This window comes from Bos indicus, chromosome 11 (genome assembly GCF_029378745.1).
Source record: "Bos indicus isolate NIAB-ARS_2022 breed Sahiwal x Tharparkar chromosome 11, NIAB-ARS_B.indTharparkar_mat_pri_1.0, whole genome shotgun sequence".
Taxonomy (NCBI): domain Eukaryota; kingdom Metazoa; phylum Chordata; class Mammalia; order Artiodactyla; family Bovidae; genus Bos; species Bos indicus.
In genome coordinates, this window is record NC_091770.1 from 82,864,060 (window position 1) to 82,884,007 (window position 19,948).

General features: G+C 42.3%; 1 protein-coding gene across 2 annotated transcripts in view; it reads left to right on the forward strand.

The window, feature by feature from the left end:
- The window catches only part of NBAS (NBAS subunit of NRZ tethering complex), a 333,473-nt gene that overhangs the window by 303,401 nt on the left and 10,124 nt on the right, over positions 1 to 19,948 (forward strand). For both annotated transcript variants that reach the window (XM_019970679.2, XM_070799115.1), the window contains 3 exons: positions 6,595 to 6,734; positions 10,848 to 10,986; positions 17,291 to 17,419. In XM_019970679.2, coding sequence (XP_019826238.2) covers positions 6,595 to 6,734; positions 10,848 to 10,986; positions 17,291 to 17,419 — 408 coding nt within the window. The remainder of the gene's footprint in view (positions 1 to 6,594; positions 6,735 to 10,847; positions 10,987 to 17,290; positions 17,420 to 19,948) is intronic.

Here is a 19,948-nt window from a genome sequence, read left to right on the forward strand (position 1 = left end):
AGTGAGTCAGCTTTTCACATCAGGTGGTCAAAGTCTTGGAGTTTCAGCTTCAGCATCAGTCCTTCCAATGAATATTCAGGACTGATTTCCTTTAGGATTGTCTGGTTTGATCTCCTTGCAGTCCAAGGGACTCTCAAGAGTCTTCTCCAACACCACAGTTCAGAAGCATCAATTCTTCGGCACTCAGCTTTCTTTAGAAATCTTCCATCCATACATGACTACTGGAAAAACCATAGCTTTGACTAGACAGACCTTTGTTGGCAAAGTAATGTCTCTGCTTTTTTAATATGCTGTCTAGGTTGGTCAGAGCTTTTCTTCAAAGGAGCAAGCATCTTTTAATTTCATGGCTGCAGTTACCAACTGCAGTAATTTTGGAGCCCAAAAAGATAAAGTCTGTCACTGTTTCTACTGTTTTCCCATCTATTGGCCATGAAGTGATGGGACCAGATGCCATGATCTTAGTTTTCTGAATGTTGAATTTTAAGCCAGCTTTTTCACTCTCCTCTTTCACTTTCATCAAGGGGCTTTTTAGTTCTTCTTTACTTTCTGCCGTAAGGGTGGTGTCATCTGCATATCTGAGGTTATTGATATTTCTCCTGGCAATCTTGATTCCAGCTTGTGCTTCTTCCAGTCCAGCGTTTCTCATGATGTACTGTCCATATAAGTTAAATAAGCAGGGTGACAATATACAGCCTTGACGTTTCCCGATTTGGAGCCAGTCTGTTGTTCCATGTCTAGTTCTAACTGTTGCTTCTTGACCTGCATATAGATTTCTCAGGAGGCAGGTCAGGTGGTCTGGTATTCCCATCTCTTTAAGAATTTTCCACAGTTTGTGTAAGATCATGGATTCTGGTCACATCACTTCATGGCTAATTGAAGGGGAAAAAATGAAAACAGTCACAGATTTTATTTTCTTGGGCTCCAAAATCACTGTGGATGGTGACTGCAGCCATGAAATTAAAAGACACTTGCTCCTTGGATGGAAAGCTATGAGAAAGCTAGACAGCGTATTAAAAATCAAAGACATCAATTTGCCAACAGCTATGTTTTTTCCAGTAGTCATGTATGGATGTGAGAGTTGGACCATAAAGAAGGCTGAGCACCAGAGAATTGATGCTTTTGAACTGTAGTGCTGAAGAAGGCTCTTGAGAGTCCCTTGGACTGTACGGAGATAAAACCAGTCAGTCCTAAAGGAAATAAACTGAATATTCATTGGAAGGACTAATGCTGAAGCTCCAATACTTTGGCCACCTGATACAAAGAGCCAACTCATTAGAAAAGACCCTCATCCTGGTTAAGACTGAGGGCAGGAGAAGGGGGTGACAGAGGGATGTGATGGCTGGAGGGCATCAATGGATGTGAGTTTGAGCAAACACCAGAAGATAGTGAAAGACAAGGAAGCCTGGTGTGCTGCCGTCCGTGGGGTTGCTAAGAGTCAGACACAATGTAGCAACTAAACAGTGATTATCCAACAAAGTATGTTATTTATCATATCTTAAGAAAACATGTGTTCCAGTCCAGTTTTAGTCCCATATTATTCTCATATAAGGTAAAGCTTTTGTAGCTACAGTGATTGAATTTAAAACTGCTTTTTAGAGCTAAATAACAATTTGGCATCCTTTATGATAATCAGGGAGTGTGCAAGTGTGTGTACACAAAATGGATTATTTGTTACTGTATTTTTCACATTTATATTTTAGACATGGGTTTCAATGCTCCAAGAAACAAGTTACTAATTGAAATTATTTTACCCTTAAAATGTCTTTACTAATTGAAATTATGTTACCCTTAAAATGTCTGTGTACATGTGAGGAAGGCATTATACAAAGAAACTTATTACCACACACATTTTTAAAAATGGAAACTAATATTTGCACACTAGTATAAAAGCAAACATAGAAAGGTCTAATTTATAGTTTCTTTTCTCTTTCCTTCCTTTATGATACAGTTCATGCTCCAGATATTTATAAGCTATTACAATTTCTAAAAAGAAATCAATCTAAATGATATTGAAAACATGAATCATTTTTTCCTAATCTCTTCATTTTCTTGGTATGACTCTGCATTTATTGTAAAGAACTGTCTTATTATTAATTATACTGCACTTAATTTTAGGAACTGGAATATTGGCACTGTTGGGAGATTTATAATTCAATTGTTTTAAATTTTTTTTAAGCACAAAAGCTTCTCTACAAATAAACCCAGATAATAAATCAGAAGGAAGAGGGCAGCATTTACCGACCCTTTTCCCTGCTGCAGACCTCCAGACATCTACTTAGAACTTCTCAATGGGGATTTTTGGACCCTAGAAACAAAACAAGGGACCTTACAGAAATTACGCGGCTAACCACAAGGCATCATCGGTTGAAACATAATGTCAATAAACATGCCACCTCTGGTATTTTTAATCTTTCCTGGTGGCTCAGATGGTACAGCATCTGCCTGCAATGCAGGAGACCCAGGTTCGATCCGTGGGTTGGGAAGATCCCCTGGAGAAGTCAATGGCAACCCACTCCAGTACTCTTGCCTGGAAAATTTCATGGACTGAGGAGCCTGGTAGGCTACAGTCCATGGGGTCACAAAGAGTCAGACACGACTGAGCAACTTCACTTCACTTCTGGTATTTTTTAGTGATTTCCTTTTTGGTGGGATCTTTTTATTTAAAAAAAAAAAAAAAAAAGAACAGCCGAAAATTTATGATAACTCCATGAATATTTAATATCATTCTATGTTGCAATATTTTATAAATTATAATCATTTATTTGTATGTCTGCTCATTCATTCATTCTCTTAATCAGTTGTTGTTCTTCATTTGGTCACTCAGTCATGTCAGACTCTTTGCAACCCCATTGACTGCAGCATGCCAGCCCCCCTGTCCATCACGATCTCCCTGAGCTTGCTCATACTTATGTCTATCAAGTCAGTGATGCCATCCAACCATCTCATCCTCTGTCGACTCCTTCTCCTCCTGCTTTCAATAATCCCCAGCATCAGGGTCTTTTCTAATAAGTCAGCTCTTTGCATCAGGTGGCCAAAGTATTGGAGCTTTAGCATCAGTCCTTCCAGTGAATAGTCAGGGTTGATTTCCTTTAGGATTGTCTGGTTTGATCTCCTTGCAGTCTAAGGGATTCTCAGAGTCTTATCCAACACCACAGTTCAAAAGCATCAATTCTTCATCTCTCAGCCTCCTTTATGGTCAAACTCTCACATCCATACATGACTACTGGAAAAACCTTAGCTTTGACTAGATGCACCTGTGTTGGCAAAGTAATGTCTCTGGCTTTTAATATGCTGTCTAGGTTGGTCAGAGCTTTTCTGTGAAGGAGCAAGCATCTTTTAATTTCACGGCTGCAGTCACCATCTACAGTGATTTTGGAGCCCAAGAAAATAATCTCTCACTGTTTCCATTGTTTCCCTATCTATTGGCCATGAAGCGATGGGATGGGATACCATGATCTTAGTTTTTTGAATGTTGTTGAGTTTTAAGCCAGCTTTTTACTCTCCTCTTTCTCTTTCATCAAGAGGCTCTTTAGTTCCTCTTTGCTTTCTACCATAAGGGTGGTGTCATCTGCATATCTGAGGTTATTGATATTTCTCCTGGTAATCTTGATTCCAGCTTGGGCTTCATCCAGCCCAGCATTTCACATGATGTACTCTGCATGTAAGTTAAATAAGCAGGGTGACAATATACAACCTTGATGTAGTCCTTTCCTAATTTTTATCCAGTCCATTGTTCCATGTCTGGTTCTAACTGTTGCTACTTGATCTGCATAAAGGTTTCTCAGGAGCCAGATAAGGTGGTCTGGTATTCCCAACTCTTGAAGAATTTTCCACAGTTTGTTGTGATCCACACAATCAAAGGCCTTAGCATAGTCAGTGAAGCAGAAATAGATGTTTTTCTGGAATTCTCTTGCTTTCTCTATGATCCAATGGATGTTGGCAATTTGATCTCTTGTTCTTCTGCCTTTTCTAAATCCAGCTTGAACATCTGGAAGTTCTTGGTTCACATACCATTGAGCTCATTTGGAGAATTTTGAGCATTACTTTGCTAGCATGTGACATGAGTGCAATTGTGCGGTAGTTTGAACATTTACACTGCCTTTCTTTGGGATTGGAATGAAAACTGACCTTTTTCAGTCCTCTGGCCATTGCTGAGTTTTACAAATTTGCTGGCATATTGAGTGCAACACTTTAATAGCATCATTTTTTTAGGATTTTAAATAGCTTAGCTGGAATTCCATCACCTCCACTAGCTTTGTTCGTAGTGATGCTAAGGCCCACTTGACTTCACACTCCAAAATGTCTGGCTCTAGGTGAGTGATCACACTGTATGGTTATCTGGGTCACTTTTTTGTATTGTTCCTTGAATTCTTGCCACCTCTTCTTAGTATCTGCTGCTTCTGTTAGGTCCATACCGTTTCTGTCCTTTATTGTGCCCATCTTTGCATGAAATGTTCCCTTGGTATCTCTGGTTTTCTTGAAGAGATCTGTAGACTTTCCCTTTCTTTTATTTTCCTCTGTTTCTTTGCTTTGATCGCTGAGGAAGGCTTTCTTATCTCCCCTTGTTATTCTTTGGAACTCTGCATTCAAATGGGTATATCTTTCCTTTTCCCCTTTCTTTGCCTTTCACTTAATCACTACTGTTCATTTATTCTCTGTCAGGCATTAAAATTTTAAGTAGTGGGGATAAACCAGCAAACAAATGTTTCTGTTTTCTCAAACAATTACGTTATATGTCACAAACTTATAAGTGCTAAGAAGGAATCTAAAGCGAGGGAGAGAAATGGGGTGGGCGTACTCTAGTTTATCAGGGACAGTTATGCAGTGCATTCCCTGATAAGATGACATTTGAGAGATTTGAAGAAAAGAAATGAGCCATGCAGGTGTTGAAGCAAGAATGTGCCAGGCAGTAGAAGGAGATCAAAGTTCCTGAGGTGGGAGAAGGCACGATGAATACACAGAGCACCCTCGAGGCCCCGAGGCTGGAGAGGAGTTGCAGGTGGCGAGGTCAGGTAATGACAAATGGATGCTTTGACTTTGAGAGGATTTTTTTTTTTAACATTTCTTTATAAATGGGCAAGAAAATGTTGCCAAATTCCCAATTAGACCACTAATTTAAATAATTCAAAGCTTCCTTAGCTTACCGAGTCCTCTAGTTTCAGAACATCTTTATCTGAGCATAATTATATATTGGCTCTGCCACTCGCTAGCCATGTTACCAGGACAGACAAGCCTGCTTCTTCATCTGTAAATCGAGGTTAGTAATACCTGTGTTGTTCTCTATACAAGACTGTTATAAGGATCAACTGACTGACTGTATTTTAAAATTATTTCAAAAACTAGAGGAAGTTTTGGGGTTATTAGTTGTTAACTCCATGCAAGAATGACATGGGGCTTTAAGTTGGGTTTTGAAGGATCTGACTGGTTACTGTGTCAAGGATCTGACTGGTTACTATGTTACTCTCCATAGTAATTAGCAGTAATTACATGGTACATATCAACTTTTGTGAAAACTTAGAATTCATAGTATTAACTTTTTCAGGTAGCTGCTTAGGATCAGAGCTGGGAAGACCATCAAATCAAATATTTTGGGAACATGCGTTAGTACAGACAGTTTAGCAAATACATAGGTAACATCCATTCTCATTATCCTTGCAAGGTATCATCTTGAGTCTAACATACCCAAATACAGAGGATGTGTTTTAAGAGAGGCTAGGAAACAGTAGAACCAGCTTTTGGCTTTCTTTATATTTAAAACTGCTTTCTAGCTTAAAAGAGCAAGTATTTTCTTCTCAGAGGTGTTGGAATACATTACTGCCTTAATGTAAAAGAAGTACTATTAGGTTATTCAGTGGGAGGAAAAAATAGTTTTTAATTGACAGACTTCTTTAGAAATGGAGCTGTGAATAAAAGATACTTTATCAATACTTTGATTTATAGCAAAAAATTTCCTTGTCATATATGCTTTGTGTGTGCTCAGTTGCTCAGTCACGTCACAAGACTTCTCTGTCCATGGGATTTTTTAGGCAAGAATACTGAAGTAGATTGCCATGCCCTCCTGCAGGGGATCTTCCCAACCCAGGGATTGACCCCTGTCTCCTGCGCTTCCCACGTTGCCAGGCGGAGTCTTTACAACTGAACCACCTGGAAAGCCCCAAATGTACTTTAATAAAATCTTGAATTTTCAATTACAGAAATATTCTACACAGTATGAAGCAATGGCAGGATAATTTATTGGCTGACGTTGAGTATGATGAACTGCTGTAATTTCACATGAAACTGAAGTGTATTTTTAAATGAGATACATTGAATGCAAATAAGTCAGTTTTACGAAAACCTACTTTTTTGAATTTAATTTGGTAAAGAATGTGGAGAACCTTCCTATGACTTCATTCTAAGCAACGTTTAACATAAATGTTTGAAATTGGGTAAAACATAGAGCTTTTGAAGGTTTTGGGGGAGTAAAGTTAGGCGTTGTTGACAGTTTGTAAAAATTTCTGAAAGAGCATTTAATCCAATAATCCAATTTGAGTTTTTCTGGAAAGCAATCCAGGAGCCTTCGCCATGGGTTTCAGGTGTGTGTTCCCTTCCCAGGTGGACGTATCTGACGTCGAGGATGAAGAGAAGCGCTGTGAGCTCTTCACGGAGCTGCTGGAGGCCAGTCACCGGGAGGTGGAATTCCAGCACCTGGTTTTGCTCCTGCAGGCTTGGCCGCCTATGAAACGGGAGTACACGTGAGTACTAACATACAGGTAGACTTTGGACACGACTGAGCAACTTCACTTTCACTTTTCCCTTTCATGCATTGGAGAAGGAAATGGCAACGCACTCCAGTGTTCTTGCCTGGAGAATACCAGGGACGGGGGAGCCTGGTGGGCTGCCGTCTGTGGGGTCGCACAGAGTCGGACACGACTGAAGTGACTTAGCAGCAGTAGCAGCAGACTTCTTTTTAAAAATTTTTTATTTGTTTTTCAATTGGTTTCCACCAATTGCAATTTTATGTTGGTTTCTACTGTACAACAACTTGAATCAGTCATAAATATATATATATGTATGTATGTATATCCCTTCCCACCTGCGCCTCCGTCCCCTTCCCCCATCCCACCCTTCTGGGTTATCACAGAGAACCAGGCTGGGCTCCCTGTGTTATTTAGCAAGTTCCCATATAACAATTTTACACATGATAGTGTATATAAGTCAGTGTTGCTTTCTCAATTCATCCCACCCTCACCTTCCCCCGCTGTGTCCACAAATTCATACGCTACTAGATTCATCAATACCATTTTTCTAGATTCCATATATATGTATTAATATATGATATTTGTTTTTCTCTTCATGACTTACTTCACTCTGTATAAGAGACTCTAGGTTCATCTACCTCACCGCAACTGGCTCAGGTTCATTAAAGGTAGACTTCTTTTGTTTAGATTCTAGGTGTAAAAAATCAGTACCTGCAGGAGAGCCAATGAAAGAAGGATATAAAATCAGTATTAGCCTCTAGATGAAATTAGAATTATTTTTCTTGAAATATCACGGTTTCTTTCCATTTCTCCTTAGCCCTAAACACAAATATTTTGTTTAGAAATAGAGACAATGCTTGATAATAACATCTGGTTAAGGATATCAACAAAGGTTCCCGGGTGGCTCAGACAGTAAAGAATCTGCCTGCAATGTGGGAGACCCCAGTTCAATCCCTGGGTTGACAAGATCCCCTGGAGAAGGGAATGGCAACCCATTCCAGTATTCTTGCCTGGAGAATCCTATGGACAGAGTAGCCTGGCAGGCTACAGTCCATAGTATTGAAAAGAGTCACACATGACTGAGTGACTAACACACACACACATTTTTGCCAAAAAATGTTTTGATGTTCTTTTAACACGGCTTACAATGCTAACTTGAAAATCCATGGGGAATAAATCGCTAATTCCCGTTTTTTGACAGCACACAGTGTTATGTGCAGTTGACATATATTATCACTTTACACAGCAAAGCTACTGCAGGAAGGTGATGTTATCTAATTTTACAATGAGAAAATGGAAGCTCAGAAGTTAAATAACGTCAGGCGTCACCTGGCCCCAAGGTGGAGGAGGCTGAGTTCCAACAGCTGCTGGAAGCTTCAGCCCATGCTGTCTCCTTGTGTCACGCTGACATTGGAGCCACATGGAGTAGTCACATAGTCCTTGCGCTACCAGCCACGGGTTTCTGTGGAAGACGTGGCCAGATCTCCTCTGAGCACATATGCTGCCTGTCATGAACCGCTGCTCCTTGCTGGCAGAAATCGAGAGTTTCCGCATCTGATCCAAATGCCTGTGGCAGGCCTCGTCTTTGCGTTCTTCCTGTGTCAGTGAGCACTCTGTACACCCAGGCCAGCACAAGTCGTCCCACTTCAGACATCGCAGAAGGATTCTTTCCTGAAAATAAATTATTCCGTGAGCAGTTTAGGACTGCTAAGGAACATCTAGGCAGGCCTCTCCCCCTCGAATGAGACCGTTAGGAATTTATGAAGCAAACGGAGGAGAGGGTGTTGTGGTTTGCATTTTTAACCAAGTGTTTTCATAAGGGCAGGCAGCAGCTGTTAGATCTCCATCTTCTGTGGCCGCGGTCGCAGGCTGACATGCCGATTTTGAGAGTAGGTTCTTCCCTTCACTCTTTGAAACTCTGCAGTACAAATTCTCATGTCAAAGAAACTTTAGTCTTTTCTTGTGACAGTCCCTTGAAACAGTATTTCCATTCGGTCCCCAATTATCTGGGCAGAGCAGCCTCAGGACCTGAGGGTGCTTGTTAAAAGCAGAGTCCCATGCTTGACTTGCTGAGTCCAACTCACAGGACCTGGGCATAAACTTCTTAGCAGCTCCTAGGAGACGGTAATGGAAAACAGAGGTGGGCCCCACTGGTTTAGACTGTCAGTACAGCTTCACTTTTTCAGAAAATCATTAGGGTTGAATTACTTCATTTCAACATATACTCAAAATGAATCTCTTAGTCCAGAGAGAATTTTTTAAATTCAAAATATGATACTTCTGGTAGATTAGTTAACTTTGGTTCTGCAGTTTCTGTAACTTGGAACACTGACCATCTCAAGTTACTCACCCTCAAGAAGCAAGCTCAGCTTCTCTTAAAACATTTACTGCATTTAAAACATTTAATGAATGCATTTATAAGCAAAAATAGGTTCATTTTCAAGATACAGTCTTACTTTGGTAGTCCTGTGTGAAACTTGTAAATTGCTATCCCGTGTTTGCTAACCTCCTTTATGAAATCATTAGCATTAGAACCAGTCATGAGTATCGTAACCAAGCATTAGTGATCCACCTAATCCTCGTACCACCTGTGTCTCTACCTAGAGATAACAAAGTGATAAATCAAGTCCGTTTCTGCTTCTTTCCTGGCTCATCATACAGTAAGAATGTATGATGGAATACCTGAAACGGGCGCTTTAAAGTACTTTTGAGTACTTTTTTCCCCTAGACAACCCAACGTATGACTCTAGGCTGTAGCACTTTCAAAGCAACCAAATCAGGGGAGTGGAGCGGGAGGGAAGGATTGCGTGGCAGCGGCTGAATGTCGCCAGTCAACACAGTCAAGTTCACAACTGAAGACAGCTTGATCCACGTGACTGCTGATTTATCAGTCCCCACTTTGGGTTTTTAGTTTCAGTCCCTTGTAGACCCTCGATCCATACAAGGAAAGCCTAATAGATTTGCATTCAGGAAGATCCATAGTGTTCCTCCAGAGTGTCACAGCTGGCTGGTGGAAATTCCATTCTGATAGTTGTTGTCAAAACCACTGGATGCGTTGTGTTGAGGAACCAGCATTTTTGCTGCACGGAGGCGGCCTGTTAGGGAAAACCCCTGGGGAGCTGGGTCCAGACTTGAAAGAGGAGAGCAGAGGGCTAGTCCCGAGTGTGTCTGAAGACGACTCCTCTGTCAACCAGACACTCTCCCGGGCTTTGTTTGCACCTGGAAATAAGCGGCATCCTTTGTCCTCACAGGTTGTTAGTTTGGGCTGAGACACGAAGGCTTTGCCAGAGGCTAGTTCTGTGGTATCCCCTCGTTGATGCACTTGCTGTTTTTCTCAGGCACAAGCAATGGAATTCTTTCAAGGGAGGGACCATCCTTGGGTACTCATTGTTTTCGAAGCTATAGCTGTGCTTTAATGAGGCAACAAACTCTTGATAAATAGTAAAATTATTGTACAATGTTGTAAGTAAATCAGTACCCCAGAATGAATGTGCCCTTCAGTTGTTTCTTGAAATATAAATCGTGATGTTTTTTATGAATTCAGAGTAGTGGTAGCCAGAGAAGGGAAACAAAAGACAAACTTTTGTGCTTTTACATCTCAGAAATAAGAATAATAAGATGTGCCTGCTATCGAGAGTGACACTTCACATGACAAGCACCATTCATTAAGTGACGCAAGAAAAACATTAAATCGCTTTTTCACAGTGAAAAGAACCGAGGCCCAGAAAAGTTGGGTGCCCCCCCCATAAGCATATAACCAGGCTGAGAGTGTTTTAGTCATCTCCGTTGAGTCACCCAAGTAGCCAGGGAGCCAGAATGTCAGCCCGAATGGCTGGGCTTCGAACCTCCTGTGCCGGTCAGCGTCTACCCACTGCCCCCATGCTTCTGGGCGCTTGTCTACGCTACAGCAAGCTCTTTTCCCTCTGTTTGATGGGGTCTTTTCTCCAAGAGAGACAGAAAGAAATACATCATCCTGATTATGATTGCAGTTTACCAAAAGCATTTTACTTGAACAAGTGGGATTTCTTTTCTGTTTTTAAATTTCTTACCGCAATCATCCTAAGTCTCATTGTTTCGAATGCCTGCATTTTTCTCCCTTCAAACCAGCGTGACCAATAATCCATGGGTGAGACTGGCCACAGTGATGCTCACCAGATGTACAACGGAGAACAAGGAAGGGCTGGGGAATGAAGTTTTGAAACTCTGCCGCTCTCTGTATAACACCGAGCAGATGCTGCCTGCCGAGGTGAGTGGATGCTTCAAGTGGCTTTGCTGGGGGTCATCCCTTTCCTTCCCCACCTCTTTATTAGAAGCAGTATCAGCGACTGTGCTTGGGTAACGTTTCGCCTAAGTTATTGGTAGGTAAAGCGCGTAATCTGTAACAGATCAAGTGAAGAAGAGCGGTGCTGAAAGGATGCTTTGAGGTCTTTTTCTCTTTGTTGGAGCTCTGAAGCGGTTTTCTTTTCACAAGTCCCTCAGTAGAACCCAGTTTTCTGGGTTTTTTTTTTGGATGCCCTTTTATGTCTAACTCAAGTTTCTGTTGCAAGAGGTCGCGGTAGTTCAAGTGTCGTGTCTGCCTGACCCAGGACAGCTAGTAATGTAGTAGTTACGTTAGTGTTCCTTGGCAGGTAACCAGCCACTCTTGATTTTCATGTACTTTTTGACATCGTTGTAATAACATTGTATAACCACAATATTTATTCTCTGTAAACATGGTAAAAACACATGTTGACCTGTGTTCTCTATTTGGTCCCATAACACAACTGTCCCAGAGATATTTATGTTATGTATCCACATGCGCTGCTGCTGCTCAGTCACGCCAGTTGTGTCCGACTGTGTGACTTTATGGACTGCAGCCTGCCAGGCTCCTCTGTTCATGGAATTCTCCAGGCCAGAATACCAGAGTGGATTGCCATGCCCTTCTCCAGGGAACCTTTCCAACCCAGGGACCAAACCCGGGTCTCCTGTATTGCAGGCAGATTCTTTACCTCTGAGCCACCAGGGAAGCCCTATGCCATTATCCAGATGCTTAAATTTAATTTGTAGATTGCTCAAATAATATATTGCTGAGGCCAGATCCACGGCAGGGGCTGTAGCTAATATGTGCTTATTTTAGAATGTAAAATATATATATATTGGATCTGGCCTTAGCAATATATTATTTGAGCAATCTACAAATTAAATTTAAGCATCTGGATAATAGCATTAAGTTGATTAATTGATTAATTGATATATATAGATATTATTATATATTATAATATTATAATATATATTTTACATTCTAAAATAAGCACATAGCCACAGCCCCTGCCATGGATCTGGCCTCAGCAATATATTATTTCAGCAATCTACAAATTAAATTTAAGCATCTGGATAATGGCATTAAGTTGATTAATTGATTAATTGATATATATATTATAATATTATAATATATATTATAATGTATTATTATATATATAATAATATTATATATTTTACATTCTAAAATAAGCACGTATTAGCTACAGCCCCTGCTGTGGATCTGGCCTCAGCAATATATTATTTGAGCAATCTACAAGTTAAATTTAAGCATCTGGATAATGGCATTAAGTTGATTAATTGATTTTTGAGTTTTTACCACATAGGAGATAAACTTGAAAATGGAATTGTAAATATGATTTTTTGAGTCTTCATTGTAATCACGCAAGGAAAATGTTCTCATTATGAATGCACACTTAATGAATTGTTTTCTGAATGAAGGACTGGCTAAGTGTTTTTTGATTGAATTTAAAATATTGAGTCCGTTTGAAGATGTCTTCACCCACCAGAATGACAAAATTATTCTTTTAAATAATTAAAGTACCAACACCAAAAAGCAGCCCCCCTTACTCCGATAGCCTGTGGTTTCCTTGTGTCCACGCCCTCTTGACTGGTGGTCGGCTCTGCTGTGTTGTGAGCACCTGGAGAGTGGGAACCGTGGCTGCAGCGTCTCTGTTTCCGTCAACGCAGGATTCAGCAGACTGCAGAGTGGGGACTGAACACAGCTGGTTACCCCCACCAGGCTGAGTAAATAACGTGCTTTTCATCTTTGCCTTCACATGAGCTAAGATCGAACTCTGTTAGGTCGACTCCAGACGCCAGAAGTGTCCTGCTGTCAGTGCTACTGAATCTAGGTTAGGGAAGCATTACTTCAGATCACTGGACCTCCATTTTCCCATCTCTGAAACAAGGGGCAGACCCCGTGACGTCAGAGGGGGCTCTTACTCCGCTGCTCTGCCAGGTCTCATCCTGGGCGGAGTGTGAGCCGAGGCTGTCTGTTCTCTTCATCCTCAGCATGCAGTCCCCTGCCTCCCACAGGCCCATCGTTCTTTTGGGGTGAGGAGTGAAGTGCTGTACTGAGCCCCACTTTGAAGCACATCATTATCCCTCCTCTGATGTAATTTGATGAGATGAAACATCATTATCAAGAGTTCTTTTGCCACAGTGCCTTTTTTTTCTTTCATTTTTCTTGTGCTGCTCTATCTTTTAATTGGGTACGTATATAGATTTTTTTCCCCCCTAAGTATGCCATGATTGAAGGAACTTTGCAAATCCTCTGTTTGTATTAATCACTAAATGTGCTGAAATGTGAATTAGAATTGTTACAAAGGAAGGAACAGTCTGATGACAAAATGGAGATGTGTTGTTTATTTTCCCACCTTTGGAAATCACTTAGTCTCATTTCAGACTTCCGTAAGATTTAATGTCACTGTGACAGTAAAAGTATCCATGACTCTTCTTTTACTCCAGTACCTTTGGCTGCTCTGGTGCAGGGTGTGTGAAACGCGATGGCCTAATTATCTCCGACAGGACTTAAAGGGGCTTACTTTTTCCATCATCCCTGTTTCCCATCCCTCCCACCAAGTTCCCATATGTAGAGTTTGTTTTTTTTTTCCTTTATGACTTTCCATGACCGCCTGCTGCTGCTCATGGTACTTGTTTACTTATGGCCCTGGTGGTTGTGCCGATGGCAAATATGACCAGAAAGATAAAAGTCATTGTCTTGCACAGGTCATGAGTCTCCCAGTCTTGAAAGTTAGGCATCCTCCTTCCCGGCTTGTATTCATGGCAATACATGAACCATCCTCAGGAGTGGGGGATCTGTAGAACAGGAAATTGGCAATTTGGCATAAAACAAGCTCTTGGCATTTAGATTTAAAATTCCCCATCACAGCTATTTGTGGCAGCTCCCGAGGGTCCATGTGGAGGCACAGAGAGAAGTAGTGTTGCAGACGCCTTGGCTGGGTGCATGGGCGTCCGCCGCCTGGACGACCCCCCTTCTGCTTCTTAGTGTGATTGTTCACTCTCACGGTTGAGGCACTTCTGATGACGTCAAGAGCTTGATTTTTAGAATCAATGACCCCTATTCCGGCACACTTTGTGTTCCAGGCCCTTGCTGCGGGCCCTGGCACACCTTTAGGTGCTAGATCCACCCCCCGGGCCAGCAGGAGGCAAGGACCTCGGTGGACCAGTCTCGCTCCTCTGACAACCATCAGCCACAGGGCCCAGGGCATCCCCCCGAGTCCCAGTCCACAGTGGGGACTGGCTTGCAGGACTCTGGCCGGGCTTGGGGCCCTGCCCAGCTACTCCTCTTCGTTCAAGGCTTCTCGCTGTTGTTCTGTGTCCTGATGGCCAGACAGCTTGAGCTGTGAAAGTGCCTTGCAAAGGGTTCCGTGGTTCTCTTTGCTCCTTTCACCTTTCCTGTAGCGCTCTAAATCCCTTTGTAAACATCCTAATAAACTGTCCTCTTGTAACACAGGGGAAAATGCCTGATGAGTATAGTATAGTACTTAATTACAAAGTATTTAGCCAGTAACTGTTCACTAAGATTAAAAAAACACTCAGTAGCTCTCATAAAATGAATTCTTCCATTCCTGGGTGTCCTTATCTGACTGTGGGGTACTAGCCATTATGCCTGCACAACAGGATTTAAAGGTGATTGCCATAAAGTTTCCATTGAAGCTTAGATCAGCTTAGTGATATGCTTATTCCGAATATTGCAAGTTCCTGAAAAATAACCTGTTTACCAATTTCTGATAACTTATAAGCAAATATGAGTGTTAAGAGAGGGATGTTATACAGATAATTTGAGGCTTCCCTGGTGGCTCAGATGGTAAAGAATCTGCCTGCAATGCAGGAGACCCAGGTTTGGTCCCTGGGTTGGGAAGATGCCCTGAAGAAGCGACTGGCTACCCACTCCACTAGTCTTGCCTGGAGAATCCATAGACAGAGGAGCCCGGTGGGCTACAGTCAGTGAGGTTGCAAAGAATTGAACACGACTGAGCAACTAACATTTCTTTCAAATAGCAAGCAAGTTTGGAATACAGAGAAGGAAAAACTTTCTTGCCCTCAAATGAGGCAGATAGATGAATGACCACAGTAATACAAGGTGGCAGATAATGTAGGAAATATCTGACGAAGTAGAGCCAGCATGTAGGAATGGCAAACCTGGGCCATCAGAGGTGCTGCCATGGGAAATAGGGTTTTCCTGTGCCTGTGTAAACTGAGACCCAAGGATGAGTTGAGAGTTGATCACACAGAGAGACAGCAGAGGTTGTATCCATCGTGTGCGAACACCCAGAGGTCTGTGAGAGCCCACTGCTCCCTGCTGGTAGCCACAGGCCACATGTGGGTACTAAAATTAAGTTTAAATTTAAAAAATGAAATGAAATTAAAGGTGTAGTTTCTCAGTGGCACTAGCCACATCTCGGATGCTCACAAGCCCCGACATGGTCCTCAGCTGCCCTGTGGGACAGCGCGAATGCAGAGCGTCCCAGGATGGGAGGAAGCCTTCCTGGGCGCTGCCTTTCATGAACTGTGCAGGATGGGGGAAGGGAGCCGTGGTTCCAGGGAGGCGGGCAGAGGAAACAGGTCAGTGCTGTTTGGGCTGGACTGCCACACACCCGAGTTTATGTTTCATCTTCCCGAATGGTTTTTGCAGGTTTTGGCATCCCAGGTTAAACGTCCACGTTTCTCTCTGGCCCAGATGCTGGGTGAGACCCCTGCGTGTGTTGCGTGTGCCATAAGGCACACAGAGCTCTTTTCTGAATTGGAGTCCTTGTTTGAAGCCCGCGTTTGGCAGAACTGTTTCCCTGCCAGTATTAATCTTGTGTGGCACAGTCTTCTAGTCTGGTTTCCAGCAGTGGCCTGCGGGGTGCACACTGAAGAAAGATCGTGAATGGAATTCCAAAGAGACCTTTACCCCAGACTTTAAATAGGAGCTTCGTTATGTCAGCCTTATTTTATCCACTCTTTATAATAACCTAAAATACTTAGGACAATACCATGAATGTAAGTTTTTCTTCTCTGATATGCTACTGTTGGCGCGTAGCACAAGAGTAGCAGGATCATCAGTCCTGCACAGGGCAGTGATTCTGTGTTCTTTCAAAAACAACCCTTGCTTTATGTAACGAGGTCGCACTCATTGTCTGGTCTTGATCCAAGTGTTCCGTTCTTCACAGCTAAAATCAGGACACCAAGGGAACGTGTAACTGGGCAGGGAGGAATAGCTTGAAAATTTATTTTCTATACTTTTATACTTTTGTTGTGAAGCATTATTATATTTATCTTATAGAAAAGGCTGCTCTCTGATGACAGATTCAGCCAGCATGAAAAAGAGCAGTAAACTAAAATTAAATTTCAGCTGTAAAGCTGAAATTAAAGTACATCTGTGGCGATCTGAATACATTTTCATTTTTCTGGACCACAGATAGTTTTCATGAAGAAGGAACATCTTGAGTATGTCAAGCATTCAGTTCACCTTGACATTAACTCTCAGTTCAGTTGCTCAGTCGTTTCTGACTCTTTGCAGGCCCATGGACTGTAGCCCGCCAGGCTCCTCCGTCCATGGGATTTCCCAGCAAGAATACTGGAGTGGTTGCCAGTTTCTACTCCAGGGGGTTTTCCTGACCCAGGGGTTTAACCCGAGTCTCTTGTGTCTCCTGCATTGGCAGGCAGATGTTTTACGACTCATGTCACCTGAGAAGTCTTGACGTTGACCATGAACAGGTTTTAAAATGTTTAAATTGCCGATTTCCTTTGTTATACTAAATTATAACTAGATCTTTGGGATAATATTAACAATCAATAATAGTTTTTGTTGTTAAGCATCTAGTATATGCTGAGCATTGAGCATCATTATTCACTAACACTTATTCTCACACACACGCAAAACACAAAATAGTAGATACAGTTACCTCCATTTTACTTGGGAGGAAACTAGGTCTCTGAGAGTTCAGAAAAATAAATTCCAGCCCTCTAACCATCCAGTGGGATCCTATGCAGCCATTAAAATAGCAGTATTGTAGATGAATATGTGATACCAGAAAGATTTTATCAATTAAGATTGTGAATCGAGTGAAGCAGGTACCAAACCCTACATCAGAGTGGTCCTCTGTGTGTCTTTTGCATAGTCACCCCCCCCCACACTCCCCCCCTCCCCCCCCCCCCCCCCCCCCCGCCTCCAGAATCGTGCCAGGGTTGTGATGCATTCCCTTTCCTTCTCACTCACAAAGTCGCCCTTGTGGTTCCAGGGGGTGAAGGAGCTGTGCTCGCTCCTGCTTGGTCAGGCCCTGCTGCTCCCGTCCCTGAAGCTTCTCCTGGAAAGCCCGGACGAACGTCTGCACACCATGGCCTTGGACCACATCACCGCCATCGCTAAGGTACTCCCCACCGAATTCACTCGTTCTTGCTTTGCAGAGACATGCATTGGTATTGCGGTTCTCATCAGTAACAATGGTGATTTACTCGGGACGGTTTTACTTACACTCTGACCACAATAGCTGTTTGTTTGTCTACAGTAGGTATTTGTGGTTTGCAGTAGATATTTGTTGACAAAACATTTTCTAAGCTCCTCCTGTGCACCACAGAGTGTATCTAGTGCCAAGAATGCAAATTCGGATCAGGATGCATTTTCTCTAGAGAAGCAGAGTATCGAGTCTCTTTAAGAAAATTTCAGAGCTGCCTAGCGCTAGAGGACTAGTCTTGCCACTTGAAATCTGGGACGAGGAGCTCCTGACATCAGGCAGATTCTCTGTGCCTGCATGTGTTTGGTTATGTACTAATTAAAGGGGAGAAGGAGTCCTGTTAATGGCACCAGCGGAAATCTCAAGCTTGAGTTTCCTCCGGCAGCCGACACCGCCACTGAAGCCCATCCTGGCTTGTAGAAATGGGAGCCAGTGCTGAGGCAAGAGAGTTCTCCCTGCAGGCTGGCTGCCTTATTATCGTGAAGATAATGTTTTTCAGGAAGAAACTTGCACTTCCCTTTTTAAATTTTACACATCAGGTGCTCAGAGTTGTGTTTCATTTCATACAATGAATTTGCATTGTATGATCCTTCTATGGGACGCTCACTCTTTCATCTGAAGTGTGTATGTGTGTGCTTTAACGACAGTTTAAGAGGATATCTTCTAGGGACCAGAGAAGGTAGGTGAATCCTAGGGCAAAGGTGCAGTGACGAGATAGATGAAAAGATGTCTTGGATTTATAGCTTTGTTAATGACAGGGGTTGCAGAAAGCAGGACGTAATTGCCTTTGGAAATAGTCATAATGAACAAGATAAGAAAACTGTCGTGCCTTTATTCATATTTTCAAAATAATGTAAAGTTTCTGTATAGATTTTATTTTTTAAAAATGCCTTTCATTATCATTGATAATTGAGCATAATAGGGGCCTTTCTGGAAACTAGGCTGAAGTATGAAATTGAGGGGACTTGTCTAGCAGTGCCTCTCGGTGCTAAAATAAAAGTTGCGTAATACTGGGATTTGCAAGAAACTGAGAGCTGCAGTAAGATTTTTTTTCTTAGCTGATTTTTTATTGGAGATCCAAGACATCAGGAAGAAGGGAGAGCTAGAGAAAATCAACTGCGTGCTGTCAGTGTTTTTCTTCCATCACCACCTTGTACACAGTATTCATATCTCTACTCAAGTATTTCCAATGGAACTTGCCATGGGCACCTTTGAGAATAAAACAGTAATATATTAAACATTGCTGTTCCCTGTTCATGCTGTGTAGAGCGTTCCTGATGCCCTCATGAATTCCCTAGGAGTACAGATCGGTTTTCATTGTAAAGATTCTTGATCACAAATGCATCAGTCAGAACTGCAACTAGAAGGGGAGCTTCCTAACTGAACCAGCCCTGCTGACTGCCTCACCGCCCCCCGACACACACATACTATCAAAATAAGAAACTGACGGGGATGTTGCCAACACCCAAGTCATTTATAAATGGTACTAGTTTGCCTTTGTAACACTTTATCTGCACATTTGATATGCAGTCTTGTGCTAAAACTCTGGATCTTGAATCATTTTGACTGTGGCTGGTTCAGCCAAGGTTGTGATGAAAACATCCGAAACCCCTGTGGCCTTCAGGTACAGAAATCAAAGCCAGAGGTGTAAACTGCTGAGGCGAGTCTGTTTCCTACCACTGAGACCCTTCTGGGAATTCAGTAATGACACTGACTTGTAACTTCTCTGCACTAAGATGAGCACTCATGTTAGGCTGGCCCATCTGTGACCTTCACATGTGTTCACGGAATATTTCGCATCCCCGAGGAACTAAAGTGATTTTTCCAATTTTTAAACGTTTTTTAACTTTTGTTTTGAGATAATTTTAAGCTCACATTCAGTCAGTCAGTTCAGTTGCTCAGTCGTGTCCAACTCTTTGTGACCCCATGAATTGTAGCATGCCAGGCTGTCCATCACCAACTCCCGGAGTTCACTGAGACGCACGTCCATCAAGTCGGTGATGCCATCCAGCCATCTCATCCTCTGTCGTCCCCTTCTCCTCCTGCCCCCAATCCCTCCCAGCATCAGAGTCTTTTCCAATGAGTCAACTCTTCGCATGAGGTGGCCAAAGTACTGGAGCTTCAGCTTTAGCATCATTTCTTCCAAAGAAATCCCAGGGCTGATCTTACATGACTTTAGTATCCTTATAACCAGGACATTAGCAGAGGTACGATCTCTGGACCTTATGCAGATTCCACAGTTTTAAGTGCCCTTGTGTGTGTCTGTGTGTGTCCATGTGTAAAGTTCTGTGCAGTATTGTCACATGGACATTCATGTGACCACAGTGAAGGCTGCTCATCTTTTCTCCATCTCTGTAATTTTGCTGTTTCAAGAATATGATATACATGAAGAGAAATTACTGTGATTTATCATTGCTCTCCCAGCACCATTGAAAAGTCATGTTA